This window comes from Mustelus asterias, chromosome 22 (assembly GCF_964213995.1).
Source record: "Mustelus asterias chromosome 22, sMusAst1.hap1.1, whole genome shotgun sequence".
Lineage (NCBI taxonomy): Eukaryota > Metazoa > Chordata > Chondrichthyes > Carcharhiniformes > Triakidae > Mustelus > Mustelus asterias.
In genome coordinates, this window is record NC_135822.1 from 26,138,186 (window position 1) to 26,157,626 (window position 19,441).

Consider the following 19,441-nt stretch of genomic DNA (forward strand, 5'->3'; position numbering starts at 1 on the left):
ACAGCTGGTAAACAGTAGCTTCTTGCATCAGTATATTTGCTGTTTGGAATATTGAAATCTGCTATTGCAGGATTTTCTTGTGATTATGCAATTTGCCATTTTATTCATTGACATTGATCTGTGTTTTCTTACAGAATTCCATTCGACACAACTTATCGTTAAACAAATGTTTCCTGAAAGTGCCTCGGTCCAAGGATGACCCAGGCAAGGTAGATGCACAGCTTTTTTTTTGCTGCATGGTGTGATATTGTACTTGGAAACTAATGTAGAGTGAAAGATAAACAAGCGAGTTTTGAACTTAAAAGATATGTACTGCAAATTTGTCGTCTTGCCAGTATCAAAATTCTTCTCACCAATGCCACTTATGACAACCCAATTAAACAGTTTGTACCTCGGACTGTTCCATGGTTGGCTTTTTAGGATTTCATATCAGATGGTTGGATTGATTGACAGAATTTTTCCCACCCTGGTTATTTTGTATTCATTTAATAAGTATTCACTTTAGCTTGAGAATATGTCCTGTTTGAAAGGACTGTAACAAGATAGTTACGTATGACCACTAGCGCATTTCTACTTCAGAATCATAGTCTAGAAGGAGACTATTTGACTCATCGAGTCTACATTGACTTTCCAGCAGATCATCCCACTCAGGCCCTATCCCCATAGCCCCACGTATTTGCCTCACTGATCCCCCTAACCTATACATCTTAGGTCACTAAGGGACATGGCCAATCCACCTAACCTGCACATCTTTGGATTGTGGGAGGAAACCCACGCCGACACGTGCCAATTCAATACAGGCACCCAAGGCTGGAATTGAACTCAGGTCCCTGGCACTACGAGGCAGCAATGCTAACCACTGTGCCATCATACTGCCCTTAAGTAACAGTGACATTGTAATTGTTCAACTCGTACTATTTGAGCTCTGTCATTAGTAAAATATAGTAAGAGTTTTAACAACACCAGGTTAAAGTCCAACCTGTGCTTAATGCTCCCTCCACCCACATTGTCTGTATCTTTAAGATCTGGCTGGCTGTAGGGATTCGCATTCTAATCAGTATTCTGTAACTTGATTTTTGTCTCTCTGTGCCCTGTTTGAGAGCACATTTCCACTCCATCTGACGAAGGAGCAGCGCTCCGAAAGCTAATTTGCTACCAAATAAACCTGTTGGACTTTAACCGAGTAGTGTTAAAACTCTTACTGTGTTCACCCCAGTCCAACCCCGGCATCTCCACATCATTAGTAAAATATGCCAAGGCACTTCACGGGCAAAACCTGAACGCATAAGGAGATGTTAGAGTAGATGACCAGAAGCTTGGGGGTGGGGGGATGGATGCACATGGTCAGAATTGTGAAAATTAATTGAGAGTGCAGTAGGTTATAAATTTTGTTTCAGCATACAAGTGACATTTAAACACAATTATGCAAATAAACATTTAAATACATTTGTTGGTGAGCTTAGTGTTCTGGTGAGAGATGTTAGTTCCGACAAATAGAACTCCATCTTATTTCAAGAACACTTTCAATAGGAGTTGGTTGCAAGTAAATCTTGTGATTTGTATGGTTCACCCTCAAATTCAAAAGAATATGTCCACTCCATCCAAGCTACAATTTTATTGCCATTTGATGCTGAATTTGGGCAGTTTTATACCCATCAGAAACTGGGTTGAGAATGTGATTTAATTGCCGTGCATTTCAGTCAACAGAGAGAGAAAAGACTTTCATTCCATTATTGGATTTAAACCTGGTCTCAGTTGAATGACCAAAATCTGATGCATTGCACAATCCAGTCCCCAGTAAGTACATTTGTTGGAAACACATGGAAGTCGAGAAACTAATTACTGTTTCTTGCTCCATGTGAGCAATGGGACTGACCCAAGTAGAAGTTTATAACAGGCTCCAAGTATTGTAGAAGCTGCTCCTTTATAGTCTGTGATGTATTTCACAGCACAAAAGCAAAAATCGGTTTTCTTCAGATGGCCTTGTCTTAATATAAATACTCTGACCCAAAAGGTCAAAGATTCAACTCCCACTCCAGACCTTGAGTCTGGAACCCTGTACTACTGAAGTGGTGTTGCACTGTCAGACATCAAGTTATTTAAGAAATTAAATTGATGGGGCCCTATCTGTATGTTTAGTTTTGCATAAAAGATCTCATGACGTAATTTGAAGAAGTGCAGGCAGGTTCCCCTGGTGCCCTGGCCAATGTGACTTCTGAGCTAACAGCATCGAAAACAGAATATCTAGTCATTTATCTCATTACTACTTTAGGGATCTTGCTGTGTGCACATTAGTCGTCTTATTTCCCTACCTTACAATAGTGCCTACACTTTAGAAATACTTGACCGGCTGTGAAGTATTTTGGAACGTGCTAATGTCATGCAAGGTACTTCATGAATGCAATGCCCCCCTTCCTCTTACTCCTCACGTTCATGTCTTTACTGGGCCAGGGTTGAATGAATGGGGGGAAAATGCAGCTTTTCATAGAGAAAAATATATCTGTTTGGAGGCGAAGAGTTTTGGCAATGCCTGAGCCAGTTGCACGACCTAATTTATATTACTGCTGCTGCGGTTTAAGCTGTCAACATCAACAAGACTGTAGGGAATGAGTTTTCAGATTGATGTCCAAGCATTCCAAGTTGTTTGTCTTGGTTATCAGATTCCTGTCCAGTTAGACCCAGGCAACATGGTGAGCATAATATGCAGTGAAATTAAAACACGTGTCCGAAGGGGCATCCCCGCAGTTAGTCAGTATTTCTGAGAGGTCTGTGGGAGTGTTGTTAGTACTTGCAGGGCGTGCCTGGGGATGTCGATATTTGATTTAGACGTTTGGCACTGTATCAATTTTTGTGGAGAAGAAAGATTTGAAAACAACTGTTATGTAAGATATTTGTACCAATAAAAGTTGAGATCTGAATAAACATGATTCTGTTGAGTATGTGCATGGGAGTTTCCATTCATAATACTTTCTGGTCCCAACTCATTTAAATAGACTTAATTTGGGCTTGAAACCCCATTATACCGTATTTTGAAAGGATACATTAGAAGCTGAGTGCAGTCTTAAATGTTTGTTGCATTACCTGAAAAGTTTAATTTTAGGCACTTGGTTCTCACTTATGCCCATGATTTTGGGCAGAGTTCCTTTCCAACATGTTGAATTTGCTGCTGAGCCAAATTTAGGATGGAGTAAAAGCATTCATCCTTTCCATTACATCTGGAATCGATCTGGAAGAAGGTGTAACTGGGGTGATCAGTAAGTTTGCAGACGACACGAAAATGGCTGGACTTGCCGATAGTGAGGAACATTGTCAGAGGCTACAGAAGGATATAGATGGGCTGGAAATTTGGGCAAAGAAATGGCAGATGGAGTTCAATCCAGATAAATGCGAAGTGATGCATTTTGGTAGAACTAACGTAGGGGGGAACTATATGATAAATGGCAGAACCATAAAGGGTGTAGATACGCAGAGGGACCTGGGTGTGCAAGTCCACAGATCCTTGAAGGTGACGTCACAGGTGGAGAAGATAGTGAATAAGGCATATGGCATGCTTGCCTTTATAGGACGGGGCATAGAGTATAAAAGTTGGGGTCTGATGTTGCAGTTGTATAGAACATTGGTTCGGCCGCATTTGGAATACTGCGCCCAGTTCTGGTCACCACACTACCAGAAGGACGTGGAGGCTTTAGAGAGAGTGCAGAGAAGGTTTACCAGGATGTTGCCTGGTATGGAAGGGCTTAGTTATGAGGAGAGATTGGGTAAACTGGGGTTGTTCTCACTGGAAAGACGGAGGATGAGGGGTGACCTAATAGAGGTGTATAAAATTATGAAAGGCATAGGTAGGTGAACGGTGGGAAGCTTTTTCCCAGGTCGGTGGTGACGTTCACGAGGGGTCATAGGTTCAAGGTGAGGTGGAGGGAGGTTTAACACGGATATCAGAAGGACGTATTTTACGCAGAGGGTGGTGGGGGCCTGGAATGCGCTGCCGGGCAAGGTGGTGGAGGCAGACACACTGGGAACGTTTAAGACTTATCTAGACAGCCACATGAATGGAGTGGGAATGGAGGGATACAAAAGAATGGTCTAGTTTGGACCAGGGAGCAGCGCAGGCTTGGAGGGCCGAAGGGCCTGTTCCTGTGCTGTATTGTTCTTTGTTCTTTGTACATTTGTTCTCATTCCATTGACTTGGCTCCAATTTATGTTATGCTTTATAATTGTAAGGGGAGGTGCGTTTGAGGATACGATTCATTTAACGTGGGCCTCTTGGATTTGGCTCTTTACAGACTACTATCATTAACAATCTTACAATAGATCTGGCACTTGGGGCAGATGCAATGCGATTAGGACTCTGCTGTTGGTCCGTGCACTTTTTGGCAAGTGCTAATGTTTTCCTGTCGCTATCCAGAGTCTTGTTGTGTCTGACGCAATATATCTGCCGTTACTAAGGGAGCAAACTCAGTGTTTGTTTTAAGGAGTTTGTATTATCATCAAGGTGGGGAATCTCAGTGCTTGGAGTTGGAATAATTCCATTTCAGGCATCTATAATTAGCAACATGCACTCACGGAACAGGTAGCACATAATTAGATGCAAAGTAAAGATCCCTATAGTTTCCAACAATATGACTCAACCTCCATCTCAATAGCATCTCCTACAAATTTTTTCCATTCATGTGGCCTTTGATGAGATTCTCGGTTAGTGCAGAATTGGGAGTCAGTTTTGTGCTTTGGGCCTTGTTCACAAGGAACACTCAATCTCAAGTTGAAATTGTCTAAATTTGCTTTGAAGCGAAGAGTTTCTCATGTTTGGGTGATGGTGTCAGGCACGTCATGTGTCAGCTGTGGCTTAAGCGTTTTCCTAGATTGAGAGTTGGCAATGCAGGTATCCTGTGCCTTTGGCCAGGTTGAAGCAGACAACGCAGGACCTCTGTGCAGGTGATGTCTAGTTACTTGGCTTTGAGATTGAAAACACAGAAGCATCATGGAATAATACAATGGACAAGGAGGTCATTTAACCATTGTGTCTGTAACTATTCTGAGAAGGAAGGTAGCCATTTCGCAGCTGAAGTGCCAACCATGGGTCAGTTGGCAGCAGCTTGACCTCTTGAGGCAACGGTTGAGGTTTGTAATCCTTCTTCAGGACTCGGCTGTCATTCCATTGCAATACCGAGGGAGTGCTACATTGTTAAGTGCCGACTTTTAGATATTAAACCAGGGCGCCATCTGCTTACTCAGATGGATATAAAATATCGCATGGCACTATTTTCAAGAAGACCGGGGAAGTTAATCCCAGTGTCCTGGCCAATATTTATCAGCATTATCATCACAAAAAGAGGGTTAACTGGTCACTATCGCATTGCTGTTTGTGGGATCGAAATGTGTGCAAATTGCCTGTCCCGTTTCCTATATAAATCTTCTAACTTTCAATGTCCTAGTAAAAGAGCCTCTCATAATTCAAGCCTTTCCCTAGGTATCATCTGATTATATCTCTTATCATAGAATCCCTACAGTGCTGAAGGAGGCCATTCGGCCCATCGGGTCTGCACTGACCACAATCCCACCCAGGCCCTATCCCTGTAACCCCACATATTTACCCTGCTAAACCTCCTGGCACTAGGTGGCAATTTAGCATGGCTAATCCACCTGACCCACACACCTTTGGACTGTGGGAGGAAACCAGAGCACCCAGAGAAAACCCACGCAAACACAGGGAAGAACGTGCAAACTCCACGCAGACAGTGACCCAAGCTGGGAATTGAACCCGGGTCCCTGGCGCTGTGAGGCAGCAGTGCTAACACTGTGCCACCGTGCTGCTCATTCAAGTTTTTAAAAAAAGTTTATTAATGTCACAAGTAGGCTTATATTAATGCTGTAATGAAGTTGCTGTGAAAATCCCTGAGTCGCCACACTCCGGCGCCTGTTCAGGTACACTGAGGGAGAATTTAGCACGGCCAATGCACCTAACCCGCATGTCTTTCGGACTGTGAGAGGAAACCGGAGCACCCGGAGGAAACCACGTGGACATGAGGAATACGTGCAAACTCCACACACACAGTGAGCCAAGCAGGGAATCAAACCTGGGTCCCTGGCACTGTGCCACCATGCTGCTCTTCCATGTCCTCCTCCTGGATTTGACAGTATTCTAAAAGAGGACACGAACTGCGGTCTAACCAGTGACTTGTGAAAAGAAATACCTGCATTTATAAAGCACTTTGCAAGACCACCAGATGCCTCAAAGCATTTACAGCCAATTAAGCACTTGAGGTGTAGTCACTGTTGTAGTGTAGGAAAATCAGTAGCACAATTTGTGCACAGAAAGCTCTCACAAAACTTCCACAAACAGTAATGTGGTAACCATAGAATGGTTACGGCACAGAAGGAGGCCATTTGGACTGTTGCGTCTTATTTGGCTTTCTGGAAGAGAAATCAGCTAGTCCCACTCTCCTGCTTTTCTCTATGGCCCTGCAAATCTTATCACTTTGGATAATTATCAGACTCTCTTTTGAAGGCCTCAATTGAATCGTCCTCTATCCCACTTCGAGGCAAAGTCTTCCAGATCCTACCTGTGCCCTGGGTAAAAATGTTGTTGTTCTTGTCATTTTTGCTTCTTTTGCCAGTCACCTTAATTCAAGTGTCCTCTGGTTCTGGATCCTTCTGCAATGGGAAGAACTTCTCCCTGTCCACTCTGTCCAGAACCCTCAATATTTTGAAAATCTCTATCAAATCCTCTCCTTGGAGAACAGCATCAGCTTCTCCAGTCTATTCAGACAGCTAGAATTTCTACCCCTCAATGACTTTTCAGCATCTTCCTCCTTGGTAACGACAGAGGCAAAGAATTCATTTAGTGCCACAGCCATGTCCCCTGCCTTCATGTACAAATCCCCATTTGGTCGCTAATCTCCCCCATTCCTCCTCTTACCATCCTTTAACTATCTATATGCCTATAGAAGACATTTGGATTCTCTTTTATATCAGCTACTAGTCTCCCCTCGTGCTCTGTTTTTGCTTCTCTTATTTTTCTTTAAGCTTCATCTTTGAACTATGTTCAGCCTGGTTCTTGATTGCATTATTCACCTGGCTCTGGATCACTCCTTGTCTTTTTTCAAACCTAACCTAAACTGTATGATGCAATGACCATTGACCCCTGTATGTTCCCCTACTGACACTTAACCCACCTCATCCCCCAGAATCAGACCCAGTTATGCCTCATATTTTGTTGGACCAAAGAAACATACTGATCTAGAAAATTCTCCTCAACTCACTTCATAAACTCTTCCTCCTCTCTGTGCTTTGCACTATTATTATCCCAGTCTGTATTAGAATAATTAAGATTTCCCGTTATAACTATATAGTTTTTGCACTTCTCTGCAATTTCCTTACAGATTTGTTACTCTACATCTTTTCCCTAATCCCAATATTGGGCAGCACGGTGGCACAGTGGTTCGCACTGCTGCCTCACAGCACCAAGGCCCTTGATTCAATTCCAGCCTCGGGTCACTCTGTGGAGTTTCCACATTCTCCCTTAGTTTGCATGGGTTTCCCGGGTGCTCTAGTATCTTCCCACAGTCCAAAGATGTGCAGGTCAGGTTGATTGGCCATGCTAAGTTGCCCCTTAGTGTCAGGGTAAACACATCGGGTTGCGGGGATCGGGCCTGGGTGGGATTGTTGTCGGTGTGGGCTCGATGGGCCAAATGGTCTCTTTCTGCACAGTAGGGATTCTATGATTTTATATGGTAGCCGATAGAATCCACCCAGTAGTTTAATGGTACTTCAATTGTTTCTTGGCTCCAACCTGGACCCTACAGTCTAGAATATTCTCTCCTTCCAACACTAGAATGTTTTCCTTTGTCGGTACTACTATTCCACCTCCTTTCTTTCCTGAGCCTGCATCTCTCCAGTCTTAATTTTTACACTCTGCACATTCACTTACATGCACAGTAAAATTAATTTAGGCCTTATTGTATTCTCTCTTGTGCAGAATGCCATACTATTTCCTTCTCTGGCGCGATAGGCCTCTTCCAGTTTTCTGTGTTACTTGCTCTTCACTAATATTTCCTGGTTCCCACACCCCTGTCACAAGTTTAAACCCTCCCCAATAGCACTAGCAAATATAACTCACTGGGATATTGGTCCCACATTTGTTCAACTCATCTACCATGAAACAGCACTAATTTTGGATTTGTTCAATAATCTCTCTTTTTAAAAATTATTTTTCATTTTTTGTAGAATTAATTCTTTATTACGGAAGATGGTGCGAGGCGTTAACTATTAGTGTACCTGTTACCATCACTTCACCCGATACAAGTCCTTTCTCCAGCACATTTCTCCTCAGCCATGCACATCTGTTCTATCCTCCTCCTTCTATACTGATCTGTGGTAATGGAAGTAATCCAGAGATTACTGCCTTTTAAGGTCCCACTTGCTCATTTCTTAACTAGCCCTCTAAATTCTGCCTGCAGGACTTCATCCCTCTTTTGTTGCTACAGACATCACCAGATAATGATCAGATTGAGATTGATTGAGGATAAATATAGGCTAGGACCCAGGCACTATCTCCCCTGTACTTCATATGCCACGGGAATCTTTTATGCCACCTGAAAGAGGTGGTGCGTTCTTAGTTTAGCATCTCACTTGAAAACCTTGATTTTGTGCTTAACTCCTGAAGTGGATTTGAACCTGGAACCTACAGATTCCAAGGTGAGAATGCTACCAACTGAGTCTCTGTTTGCTGCCCTTTAGCCAACGTCACAGCTCCTTTATTACGGAACATCTTAATTTCGTGTGACACACAAAATCAGCATCCAATAGATTTCATTTATCAATGCACTCTTGTTATTTTCCCATAGAACCTAAAGTCAGACATGCCTTTTTCACATCTGTGCTGAATTACCCCTTGTCTTTAATGTTATCTGGCATTATGACTTTTAGAGCTCACTAAATGATCTATAATACCTGGTTTAAGCCCTTTTCCCCCATGCCCTTTTTGGAATGACTTCATTTGCAAGGAGGTTTGTAAGTTTTGCTCCGAGCCACTGCTATTTTTGCTATTTCTCTCTCTATTGTAGTGTTTTTTTAAATTTCTGATTCCTTTCTTTAGCTTTTTTTTTCTGTTTTTATTCCCTATTCATCTCTGTTCTTTATACCGTGTTGGTCTTTCTAATTTTGTTTTTGATTTCCTTCCATGTTGTCTACACTCTGGATTTACTTTGCATTAGTAGCCCTAGATTTGACTGGTTCATTTTGTTACACTCATTTTACTTTAATTGCTATACTAACCACAGGAGCACTAGCTTTTACTGCACCACTTTACTTGGAGGGTATCTCTTATCTGTACCATTCAAATGTAAAATGATTAAGTCCCATTGTATGTCGGTTAGAAAACGTATCTTTCAACAACTCCTCTTACAATTTAGTGGAGAACCTTCCATCCTAAAGCTTTGTAATTAAGTTAGCTCCCATTGTTGCTGAATCTGTTCAATTTGTGACATGGGCGCATTTGGCAACAGTGGGACAATGTGTGCACTTGCCCATGTACAATTACTCAAAGTTACAAACATGACTAAATCAACTACACACATAAATCATGTACACATCAACTTGACCAGGATCAAATGTTGCAACTTTTATAGGACAGCAGGTGTTATTTGACATTGCTGCTAGTAATACTTTCCATTGACAGCACTCGGTAAAGCTTCCACGCCTAGATGATTTCTTTATCAAATTTTAACTCTCCATGATGTTGACGCCTTAATACTTCAGAATGCTCACTCATGATGCCACACAACTTAAGTGCAACTAAAATCCTCTCTCCAAAACAAACTGAAAATATTGTGTCAAATATACAGAAAACTGAAACTATTTAATTAGGTACCCACTGATTGCTGGGGAGAAAGGTGGAATATTTTGCTTGAGAATAGTCTAATTTCACCAGATACTTATGCAGATGTTGTCCTTTAATGTATCCCCAAGATTGAAAATGCCTTCCCACTAAAGACTCGAACAACAGTCCAAACAATGATGCTGATGATAATCCTGTAATAATTTCCTGCTTAACTCTAAAATTATTCCTTTCGAAGGAATGTAATCTCCATATTACTTTTACAATACAAACAGAAAATGCTGGATAAACTCAGCAGGTCTGGCAGCATCTGTGGCGAGAAACAGAGTTAACGTTTTGGAGCTCCGAAATGTTAACTGTTTCTCTCTACAGATGCTGCCAGACCTGTTAAGTTCATACAGCATTTTCTGTTCCTATTTCAGATTTTCGGCATACACAATATTTTGCTTTTATTACTCTATATACCTTTCTCAAGCTTATTGTATGTATGGCTGATCCGCTATAAATTTCAGTGACTTTTGAGTAGAAATGTAGAGACCTTGTCATTATTTTTACAGCAATAGGCAGCTTTAGTCATATGGCAGATTCATAGACCCTTTAATGCTTCAATCAGGCCACTTTCAGTGGAGTGAGATCTGTGTTTTCACAGCTTTACTGTCCTATAGAAGCATCACGCGATAATGTTCCTGAGAGCAGTCCTAAGGAGGTGACTACTCGAGGAAATTGTCACGTTTTGGGATTACTATTTTTACGCAGAAAGGAATTCAAAAGATTACATTTGGATCACACGTGTCTCATACCCGTGGTTTGGGAAGCCCCTCATCCTGGATGGTTGGCAGTGGTTGTTTGGCAACCTTTGATTGTGAACAGTCGTAAAACATAGAAAAAAGCGCATGCTGACAGATGGTTTCTAAACAGAAAGCTACTCGGACTCTGTTAGAATGTAAGAGTTAGAATTCTTTGCCAGCAAGGGGAGCAATTACAGTGGGAAAGTTTAGTATCTTCATTATTTGCATTATGTTATACTGAATGAATTAAGTGAGTCTGTTGATAACTGTTGCTCTGTTTGTTTGTTAGCTGCCTGCTGAATGATTTATTTCTGGCCCTGTCTCAAAGTGCGAACAGTCCACCTACTGAGACTGACAAAACACCAGTGACCTCATGTCTATGTTAAGAGATGCACCTTGTTACATCTCCTAGGTTATGCTATTAGATGAGTAGATAGTCGGCATTGTGAGCCAGCTCTGGAATAAGGGACATGGGATCCATTTATGGAAATGAGCAATGCCACTGAACTTGAAGATGTCCACAGCAACTCAAATTTGGAACATTTGTGCCAAGTTCTTGTTTGCTCGAAGACAAGACGTGGTATTGTGAAGAGAATTCCATTGACTGGTGCATCGATTGTAGATGCGTGTAATTGTCATAGGGAGTAATGTCCTGACCAATGTGGCTGCCTACTACTCTGTGCTGTTCTGTTTTAGGGTTCATACTGGGCCATTGACACTAATCCAAAGGAGGATACACTGCCCACTCGGCCAAAGAAGAGGCCGCGATCGGGAGAAAGGGTAGGTCTAAATCTTTTTATCTGCTTATGAAATTACAATCAGACTGTGAGAAATGATCGTTAAAGATTTTTTGTTTTGCTGTGGAGTACCTTAAGGTTGTAATGTGGTAGCACATCATGAAATGTAAACACATTGCTTTATGCCTGATTGGTCACAGAGAGATGTCTCTGTTTCGTATGACTATGGCTCCAATATTTACCTGTTGCTTTGGTTTTGGAACTTTTTAACCTTCAGAATGCTCTACCTGATGCCCACACTCTCAAATCACTCTGGTTAGGTAGACTGAATGAGCAATTTCTTAAAGATACCTGTTATGCCAAAGGGTAAATCACATCTATGTGCTTCACAAGAAAAGCTTTATATCATTTGGATCATCTATTGTTGTCCTGGTTTTTAACCCTAAGCTCTTTCTAAAACTCCTTAATTATATGAAATTAGAAAACATGAAAATAGAATAAATGAAGGAAATTTTTATTGTAACTGAAATGTGGATTAATATTGGTGGAAAAGACAAACATCGCGGATTTATGGCCATCAGGGTCTCATTGTTGCCACTCATCTGGTCACACCAACATGCAGCAATTCAAATTTACTGCCTTAGTCCTAGCGAGACATATTGCACTGGAGATCTTTGACTTGTGGTGTCTGTAGTTTTTTTATACTGTGTAATTTTAGTTCTGCCTCATTTAAACTAGGTGAACTCACCTTTGCTCACCTTTACAAGCATGTCTGCTGTTCGCCAAGGAAAGGATTATACTTTTAATTTACCAACTTGCTGACAGCACTGCAGTATTAATCTGCCACCAACACTGATAAATTGTGATTTGGTTACATTTAAACAATCAAAGTCCAAAGAGAGTGAGCAGCAGATTTGTAGGTATTTGTCTGTTGTAGCCTTTTCTGAAATAGTTTCAACAGTGACTAGTAATTAACATGGAGATTCATAACAATAATGGGTACCTGCAAATTCAAACTGGAGTATTGGATGATCAAAGGCTGCGAAAGCAATGGACATCTTTATACTAACGTGTGGAGACAGGAGGGGCTATGAACAAATTTCATGTCTATTCTGGATCCTGACTCAATCCTTAATCTGTTTGGACTTCCCAGTAGGCATAATTAGGATTACGACTTTATTTTGGTTGGGGTGGATGGGGGTGCGGTGTGACAAAATGGCATTCGTTCTATAATTATTTTGGGCCTCCAAATATAACTTGTATGAGTGTCCCTGTGCTCTGCTGCTTTGTTACAGGCCTCAACGCCCTACAGTCTGGACTCTGAGCCTTTAGGAATGGACTGCATCATCTCTGGAAGTGCCTCTCCGACCTTGGCAATCAACACTGTGACTAACAAAGTACTGTTCCTTTAATTCTACCTTCTTGTCACTGTTTGTAGCTTTGGTTTAATGTTTATAACAGCAAGAAATCAAATTTCCTGTGAGCCATACAATAGTGATAGCAATTACTGGAACCTATTTAAGAAGAATTTTTAGATCTAATTGCTTTATCCTTTTCTAAACCACAGTTGGGTAAGGATTAGTCATTTTTAATTCACTATTTTTTTTCCTAATTTGAGAGTGCACTGCTAAATTAGCACAAACTTGTGTTAAAACAGTTTATAATGGAACAAAGTAATTTGCATGTTGAAAGGTATCTTTGTCCATCGTAGTCTCTCTCTCAAATGATTTGGCGGGTGTAACCAGTAATCAGCTTGAAAGTAGCAATAAAGGATGCTTCTGAATTTTTTCATTATCCATGTTTCCCAGCCTCCATTCAACATTTCCCCTGATGTCACAACAGTGATTGAGAATCCCTGTGGGGAGCTAGTTTATGTCTTGCCAGTCCCTGGGATGGCACATTGTGCCATCCTGAATTAAAGCTTTTAATCCTGTTTGCATCTTGCAAAGATTCAGTGCAGAGACGCTGCACAGAACAGGGAGAATTCCTTCTGTGTGTGTGCCACTGATGAAATTCAGTTCTAGTTTATAGATCTTAGACCGGAGGGCTTTTTAAATAAATGTTGCTCATTGACATGAGGAATATTAGTGCTATGAAATAGCAAACTTTGATACCTCTGGTGTGTCTCTCAAATCTAGGAACAGCACTGATAAATGCTGAATAACGTTCTTTCCATTCTACCCTCGCAATGTATTTTAGCTTGAAACTCAAAAGAGTGCACTTTCTACACTGATCTTTTTTTCCCCCTGTTTTCCATGCCAGCCCATCTAGTAATCTTATCTGAGTGACAAATTAAAGCATGTATTTGAGCTGTAGGCTTATGCCTGCTAGAAGCTCGACTGAGACTATCAAGATCTAATTCATTTTATATTCTCAGCTAACAGACAGGGGTTCTCAGATCATAACTTTGGGCTGAACGTGATCCTTGGTATTAAATGTGTCCAGCCTACTTGCCCAGAGGAATATTTTTTAAAAGCTGAGTTTTTCATTTGCTTTGTTGAGGTGCCTCAAATGAATCAGCAAACGATTTTCAAAAAAAGGTTGAACTGTACAGGCACTGCCATGCCTTCAATCACCTAACTGATCTTCATTAAATTTGCTGAACTGAAAATCAGAATCCTCTGTTTGTAAAGAGGAACCCTTGAGTTGGAGATAATGGACTGCATACTGTTGAATTCCTCCCTCACACGCAGGGATAACCCTGTTCTAAAACGTTGAAGCAGACAACAAACATGACCCAAGAAATGTTCGTGTAATTGGCTTTAGTTTAAGGGATGTTTATCTGCTTGGATTATTTTTGAGTTTTAAACACACTTGCCAGTCAGGGTTGTGCCTGCACTTGTGTTAGGGGACATTAAATGAGGACAGGATTAAGTGCCCTCCAATTGAATATCTTGCCAACACTGTTGAGAATCGCACATTGAATATGGCCGTTTAGATGAAGTCAGCATCTGCAGTGGAGGAGAAAACTGGAAAAAAAAGGTGATTCTTCCTTCCATTTGCCTCCAGTTTCCTTCTCCTTTAGGAGTTAACTCCTTGTTGGAATATATTTTTGCAACTGATGTTCGACTTCCCAGTCAGGAATATCTGCAAGCTAATTAAAAGTACAAGGGATATTGTGAGAAAACCTGAGTTTGACATCCACACGTGTATTTCCAGCAGGGGTCACCAGATAGCTTTAAAAAGATCAATTGTATCACCATGTCACTACCCCGACAGTGATTTTGGTCTATATGATTCCGCTATTCATGGCCTTAGCTTCCTGAGGAGCCAAGGGTATTTTTAATAGAGCCAGTGTAAGGCCATCTAACAGCAGCACATAAAATATTTTTGGGTATGTTCTTATAAGTAATGCATTTAGTGTATGGACGGTGTAGAATTCATAAAATCATAGAATCCCTACAGTGAAGAAAGAGGCCATTTGGCCCATCGAGTCTGCACCGACCACAATCCCACCCAGGCCTTACCCCTATATCCCTACATATTTACCCACTAATCCCTCTAACCTACGCATCCCTGGACACTAAGGGGCAATTTTTAGCATGGCCAATCAACCTAACCCGCACATTTTTGGACTGTGGGAGGAAACCGGAGCATCCGGAGGAAACCCACGCAGACACGAGGAGAATGTGCAAACTCCACACAGACAGTGACCCAAGCCGGAAATGGAACCCAGGTCCCTGGAGCTGTGAAGCAGCAGTGCTAACCACTGTGCTACCGTGCCGCCCTTAATTGTTAATGTGTGATTGTTCATCTTGGACCTATGTTTCAGTGTCGTTGTCAACTTTGTTGAACTAAATTCTAATGAAACCTTTCTGAAATGAAGATTGTGCATTGAGGCAATCCTTCACAAAGGCACACTATGCTGTCATATTATTAGTTCTTAACTTAAGTGTTAAACTTTTTATATTGTTATTTAATGTTCTTGCCAAATGCCAAGCAGTCTTAAACTGCTCTCATCATTGCCACCATCATTGATGGGCTATTGCCACCAGTGTTAATCAGATCAAAGTGCTTTCTTCAGATGCAGCCCAAGTTTGGGTGGCACAGTGGTTAGCACTGCTGCCTCACAGTGCCAGGGACCCGGGCTCGATTCCCGGCTTGGGTCACTGTTTGTGCAGAGTATGCAAGTTCTCCCCGTGTTTGCATGGGTTTCCTCCGGGTGTTCCAGTTTCCTCCCACAGTCCAAAAGACATGCTGGTTCGGTGCATTGGCCATGCTAAATTCTCCCTCAGTGTACCCGAACAGGCACTGGAATGTGGCAACTAGGGGATTTTCACAGTAACTTCATTGCAGTGTTAATGTAAGCCTACATGTGACACTAATAAACATTTTTTAAAACTTGAACTTAAGTTTGAAAGGACAGCAGTTAAACCTCAGAACTTTGCTTTATACAGTTCAGTTGGACTAGTCTAAAAATTTGACTGTCAGTTAATACTGAATTTCCAGTGAGATGACTATTTACTGGCAGTGGAGGTCTTAAGAAAGTCGTGCCTTCTGATCATTGGTTATGTTGTTTGTAGACTCTTGTGGAATATCACTATCTGTGAAAATGCTCCCACAGGATTCAACTTCTTGCTGGAGTAGTTTCATGACTAATGTTCAGCCACCAATGGAGAGTGTCTGCATGTTAATGAACTAGCATCACAATCTGTGAAAATTCTCTAAATAGTACGACCAGTTGTATAGATGGGTCAGAAATACAGACGCACAGGGTAGGTACCAGACGACTGGAGAATTGCAAATGTTATGTCCTTGTTCAAAAGATGTTGTAAGGATCACCCCGGCAAGTACAGATCAGTCAGTTTAACATCAGTGGTGGACAAGCTTCTAAAAACAATTATTTGGGATAGAATTAGTAGGCACATGGAAAAACTTGGATTGATTAGGAAGAGCCAGCATGGAATTCTAAAGTGGAAATGGTGTTTAACGAGCTTGCTGGAGTTTTTTGAAGAGGTTAACAGTAAGGGTCGATGAGGGTAATGCTGTTGATGTGGTGCACGTGGATTTTCAGAAGGCATTCGATACAGAGCCATACGACAAACTTGTGAGAAAAGTTAAATGCAAATCAGATTAAAATCAAATCCATGTGTTAACTTTACATGAGGCTTGTGATTAGCTGACAAATTACACCAAGTCCCCTACCAGTTGTTTTGATTTTATTTGCAAGAAAAGTATTTATAGAAATGCTCCTCTGGTGAATAAATACATAACGTGCTGAGCCTTCAAGAACAATGTGCAGTTACTGAGCTGTGCAGAATCAGCTAATTTCATTCAGGACGCAATTAAATTCACTATCTCTGGGTGGAGAGCACAACTTCTTTTTGGTAGCTGACAGACGACACTGGTCCAGGAGCCACTGGTGGAAAGTGAATGAGGTATTGGATTGAGTTTGACTGATGCATTCTGTTTTTGAATAGCCTGTGCAGCTTCTGTTGCCTAATATCTCATGGAGAATGGGCAATTTACCAGAGGGCTACCTATGCTCATGGATCTGTAGGTCTGTAAGTATTTGGACCTTCATGAAAGGAGAAAAAAAAATGGAAGAGCAATAAAAATTGTTAAGCAGGCTTCCCCGTTTGTTGTGTGATCTTTCAGTACACAAGAAAGCACATACTAATCAGGGATAGCAAGTAGCCCAGGTTGCAAATTGTAAATCTTTGATCCACCTTAGTGATTACATCACACTCTTAATATTCTTATTTGCCAATGTATTGCCTTTAGGTCAGGGTTGCTAATTAAGTTTACAAGCCAGGAACTTGACTTGTCTCATCAGAATTTGAATTTAAGAAAACTGAAATTTTATAAATTGATTTTGGCAGGCCACACTGGAATCTATCTTTCCAAAATTTTGACTCCCTCCTGAAGGGGGTAAGCTGTTGTCGGGTTGCAAAGTCTACAAGTGATTGCAGCCTTTGGTTACCTCACCCAAGTGGCAATTCTTCATGTGGAAACCAGGGCATTGAATTTCAGCAGAGGGGATCGAGACGAGGTGACTGGGAGCGAGGAAGTTAGCTCGCAAACAGAGAAGGGTTATAGACAGTGCAAGAGGGAGGATGGACAGGGGATAGAGAAGGGGAGAGCTCAGACCAAAGGATTGAGATGTGTTTACTTTAATGCCCAGGAGTATAGTGAATAAAGGGGATGAGCTCAGAGCATGGATCGATGCCTGGAAGTGTGATGTGGTGGCCATTACGGAGATTTGGATGTCTCAGGGACAGGACTGGATACTCCAGGTGCCGGGATTCAGATGTTTCAGGAAGGACAGGGAGGGAGGCAAGAGAGGGGGTGGAGTGGCACTGCTGATCAGGGATAGTGTCACAGCTGTAGAGAAGGTGTATGCTGTGGAGGGATTGTCTACAGAGTCTCTGTGGGTGGAAGCTCAGAGTGGGAAGGGGTCGATCACTTTGCTGGGAGTTTTCTATAGGCCGCCCAATAGTAAGAGGGAGGTGGAGGAGCGGATAGGAAAACAGATCCTGGAGAGATGCAGTAATAGCAGAGTTTTTGTGATGGGAGACTTTAATTTCCCAAGCATAGATTGGAATATCCCTAGGGTAAGGGGATTGGATGGGGAGGAGTTTGTTAGGTGTGTTCAGGAGGGTTTCCTGACACAGCATGTGGACAAGCCTACAAGAGGAGAGGCTGTACTTGATCTGATACTGACCAATGAACCTGGACAGGTGCCAGATCTCTCAGTGGGAGAGCATCTTGGGGATAGCGATCATAACTCTATCTCCTTTATGTTTGCATTGGAAAAAGAGAGGATCGGGCAAGCTAGGAAAGCGTTTATATGGAGTAAGGGGAAATATGAAGACATAAGGCAGCAAATTAGAGGAGTGAATTGGAAGGAGGTATTCTCGGGGAAATGTACTGAAGAGAGGTGGCAGTTTTTCAAGGAATGTCTGTCTAGAGTTCTACAGGACAACGTTCCGAGCAGACAGGGAAGAGTTGGTCGGTTAAAGGAACCGTGGTGCACGAAAGCTGTGCGGGACCTAGTCGAGAAGAAAAGGAAGCGTACAAAAGGTTCAGAGAGCTTGGTGAAGATAGGGATCTAGATGAGTATACGGCTTGTAGGAAGGGACTAAAGAAGGAAATTAGGAGAGCCAGAAGGGGTCACGAGAAGGCCTTGGCAGGTAGGATTAAGGAAAACCCTAAGGTGTTCTATAAATATGTGAAGAGTAAAAGGATGAGATGTGAAGGAATAGGGCCTATAAAAGGTGAAGGTGGGAAAGTCTGTACGGAACCAGTAGAAATGGCAGGGGTGCTTAATGAGTATTTTGCCTCGGTTTTCACAGAGGAGAAGGACCTGGGTGGATGTACTGCGGGCTTGCGGTGGACTGAAAAGATTGAGTATGTGGACTTTAAGAAAGAGGTTGTGCTGGAATCTTTGAATGGCATCAAGATAGATAAGTCGTCGGGTCCAGATGGGATGTACCCCAGGTTACTGTGGGAGGCGAGGCAAGAGATTGCAGAGCCTCTGGCGATGATCTTTGCGTCGTCGATGGAGACGGGGCAGGTGCCGGAGGATTGGAGGATTGCGGATGTGGTTCCTATTTTCAAGGAGGGGAATAGGGATAGCCCAGGAAATTACCGATCGGTGAGTCTTACCTCAGTGGTTGGTAGGCTGATGGAGAAGATCCTGAGGGACCGGATATATGAGCATTTAGAGAGGTTTAGTATGCTCAAGAATACTCAGTATGGCTTTGTCAAAGGCAGACCGTGCCTTACGAGCCTGGTGGAGTTCTTCAAAAATGTGACTAAACACATTGACGAAGGGAAAGCGGTAGATGTGGTTTATATGGATTTTAGCAAGGCGCTCGATAAGGTCTCCCATGCAAGGCTTCTAGAAAAAGTGAGAGGGCATGGGATCCAAGGGGCTGCTGCCCTGTGGATCCAGAAGTGGCTTGCCCAAAGGAGGCAGAGAATGCGTATAGATGGGTCTTTTTCTAAATGGAGGTGGGTCACCAGTGGAGTGGCCCAGGGATCTGTTCTGGGACCCTTGCTGTTTGTGATTTTCATAAATGACCTGGATGACGAAGTGGAGGGACGGGTTGGTAAGTTTGCCGATGACACAAAGGTTG

At 42.2% G+C, this 19,441-nt stretch overlaps 1 protein-coding gene across 7 annotated transcripts in view; it reads left to right on the top strand.

Annotated features, from left to right (window-relative positions):
- foxj3 (forkhead box J3) overlaps positions 1-19,441 on the top strand; it is a 122,408-nt gene that overhangs the window by 66,104 nt on the left and 36,863 nt on the right. For all 7 annotated transcript variants that reach the window (XM_078239024.1, XM_078239020.1, XM_078239021.1 and 4 more), the window contains exons 3-5: positions 135-209; positions 11,320-11,403; positions 12,656-12,757. In XM_078239024.1, coding sequence (XP_078095150.1) covers positions 135-209; positions 11,320-11,403; positions 12,656-12,757 — 261 coding nt within the window. The remainder of the gene's footprint in view (positions 1-134; positions 210-11,319; positions 11,404-12,655; positions 12,758-19,441) is intronic.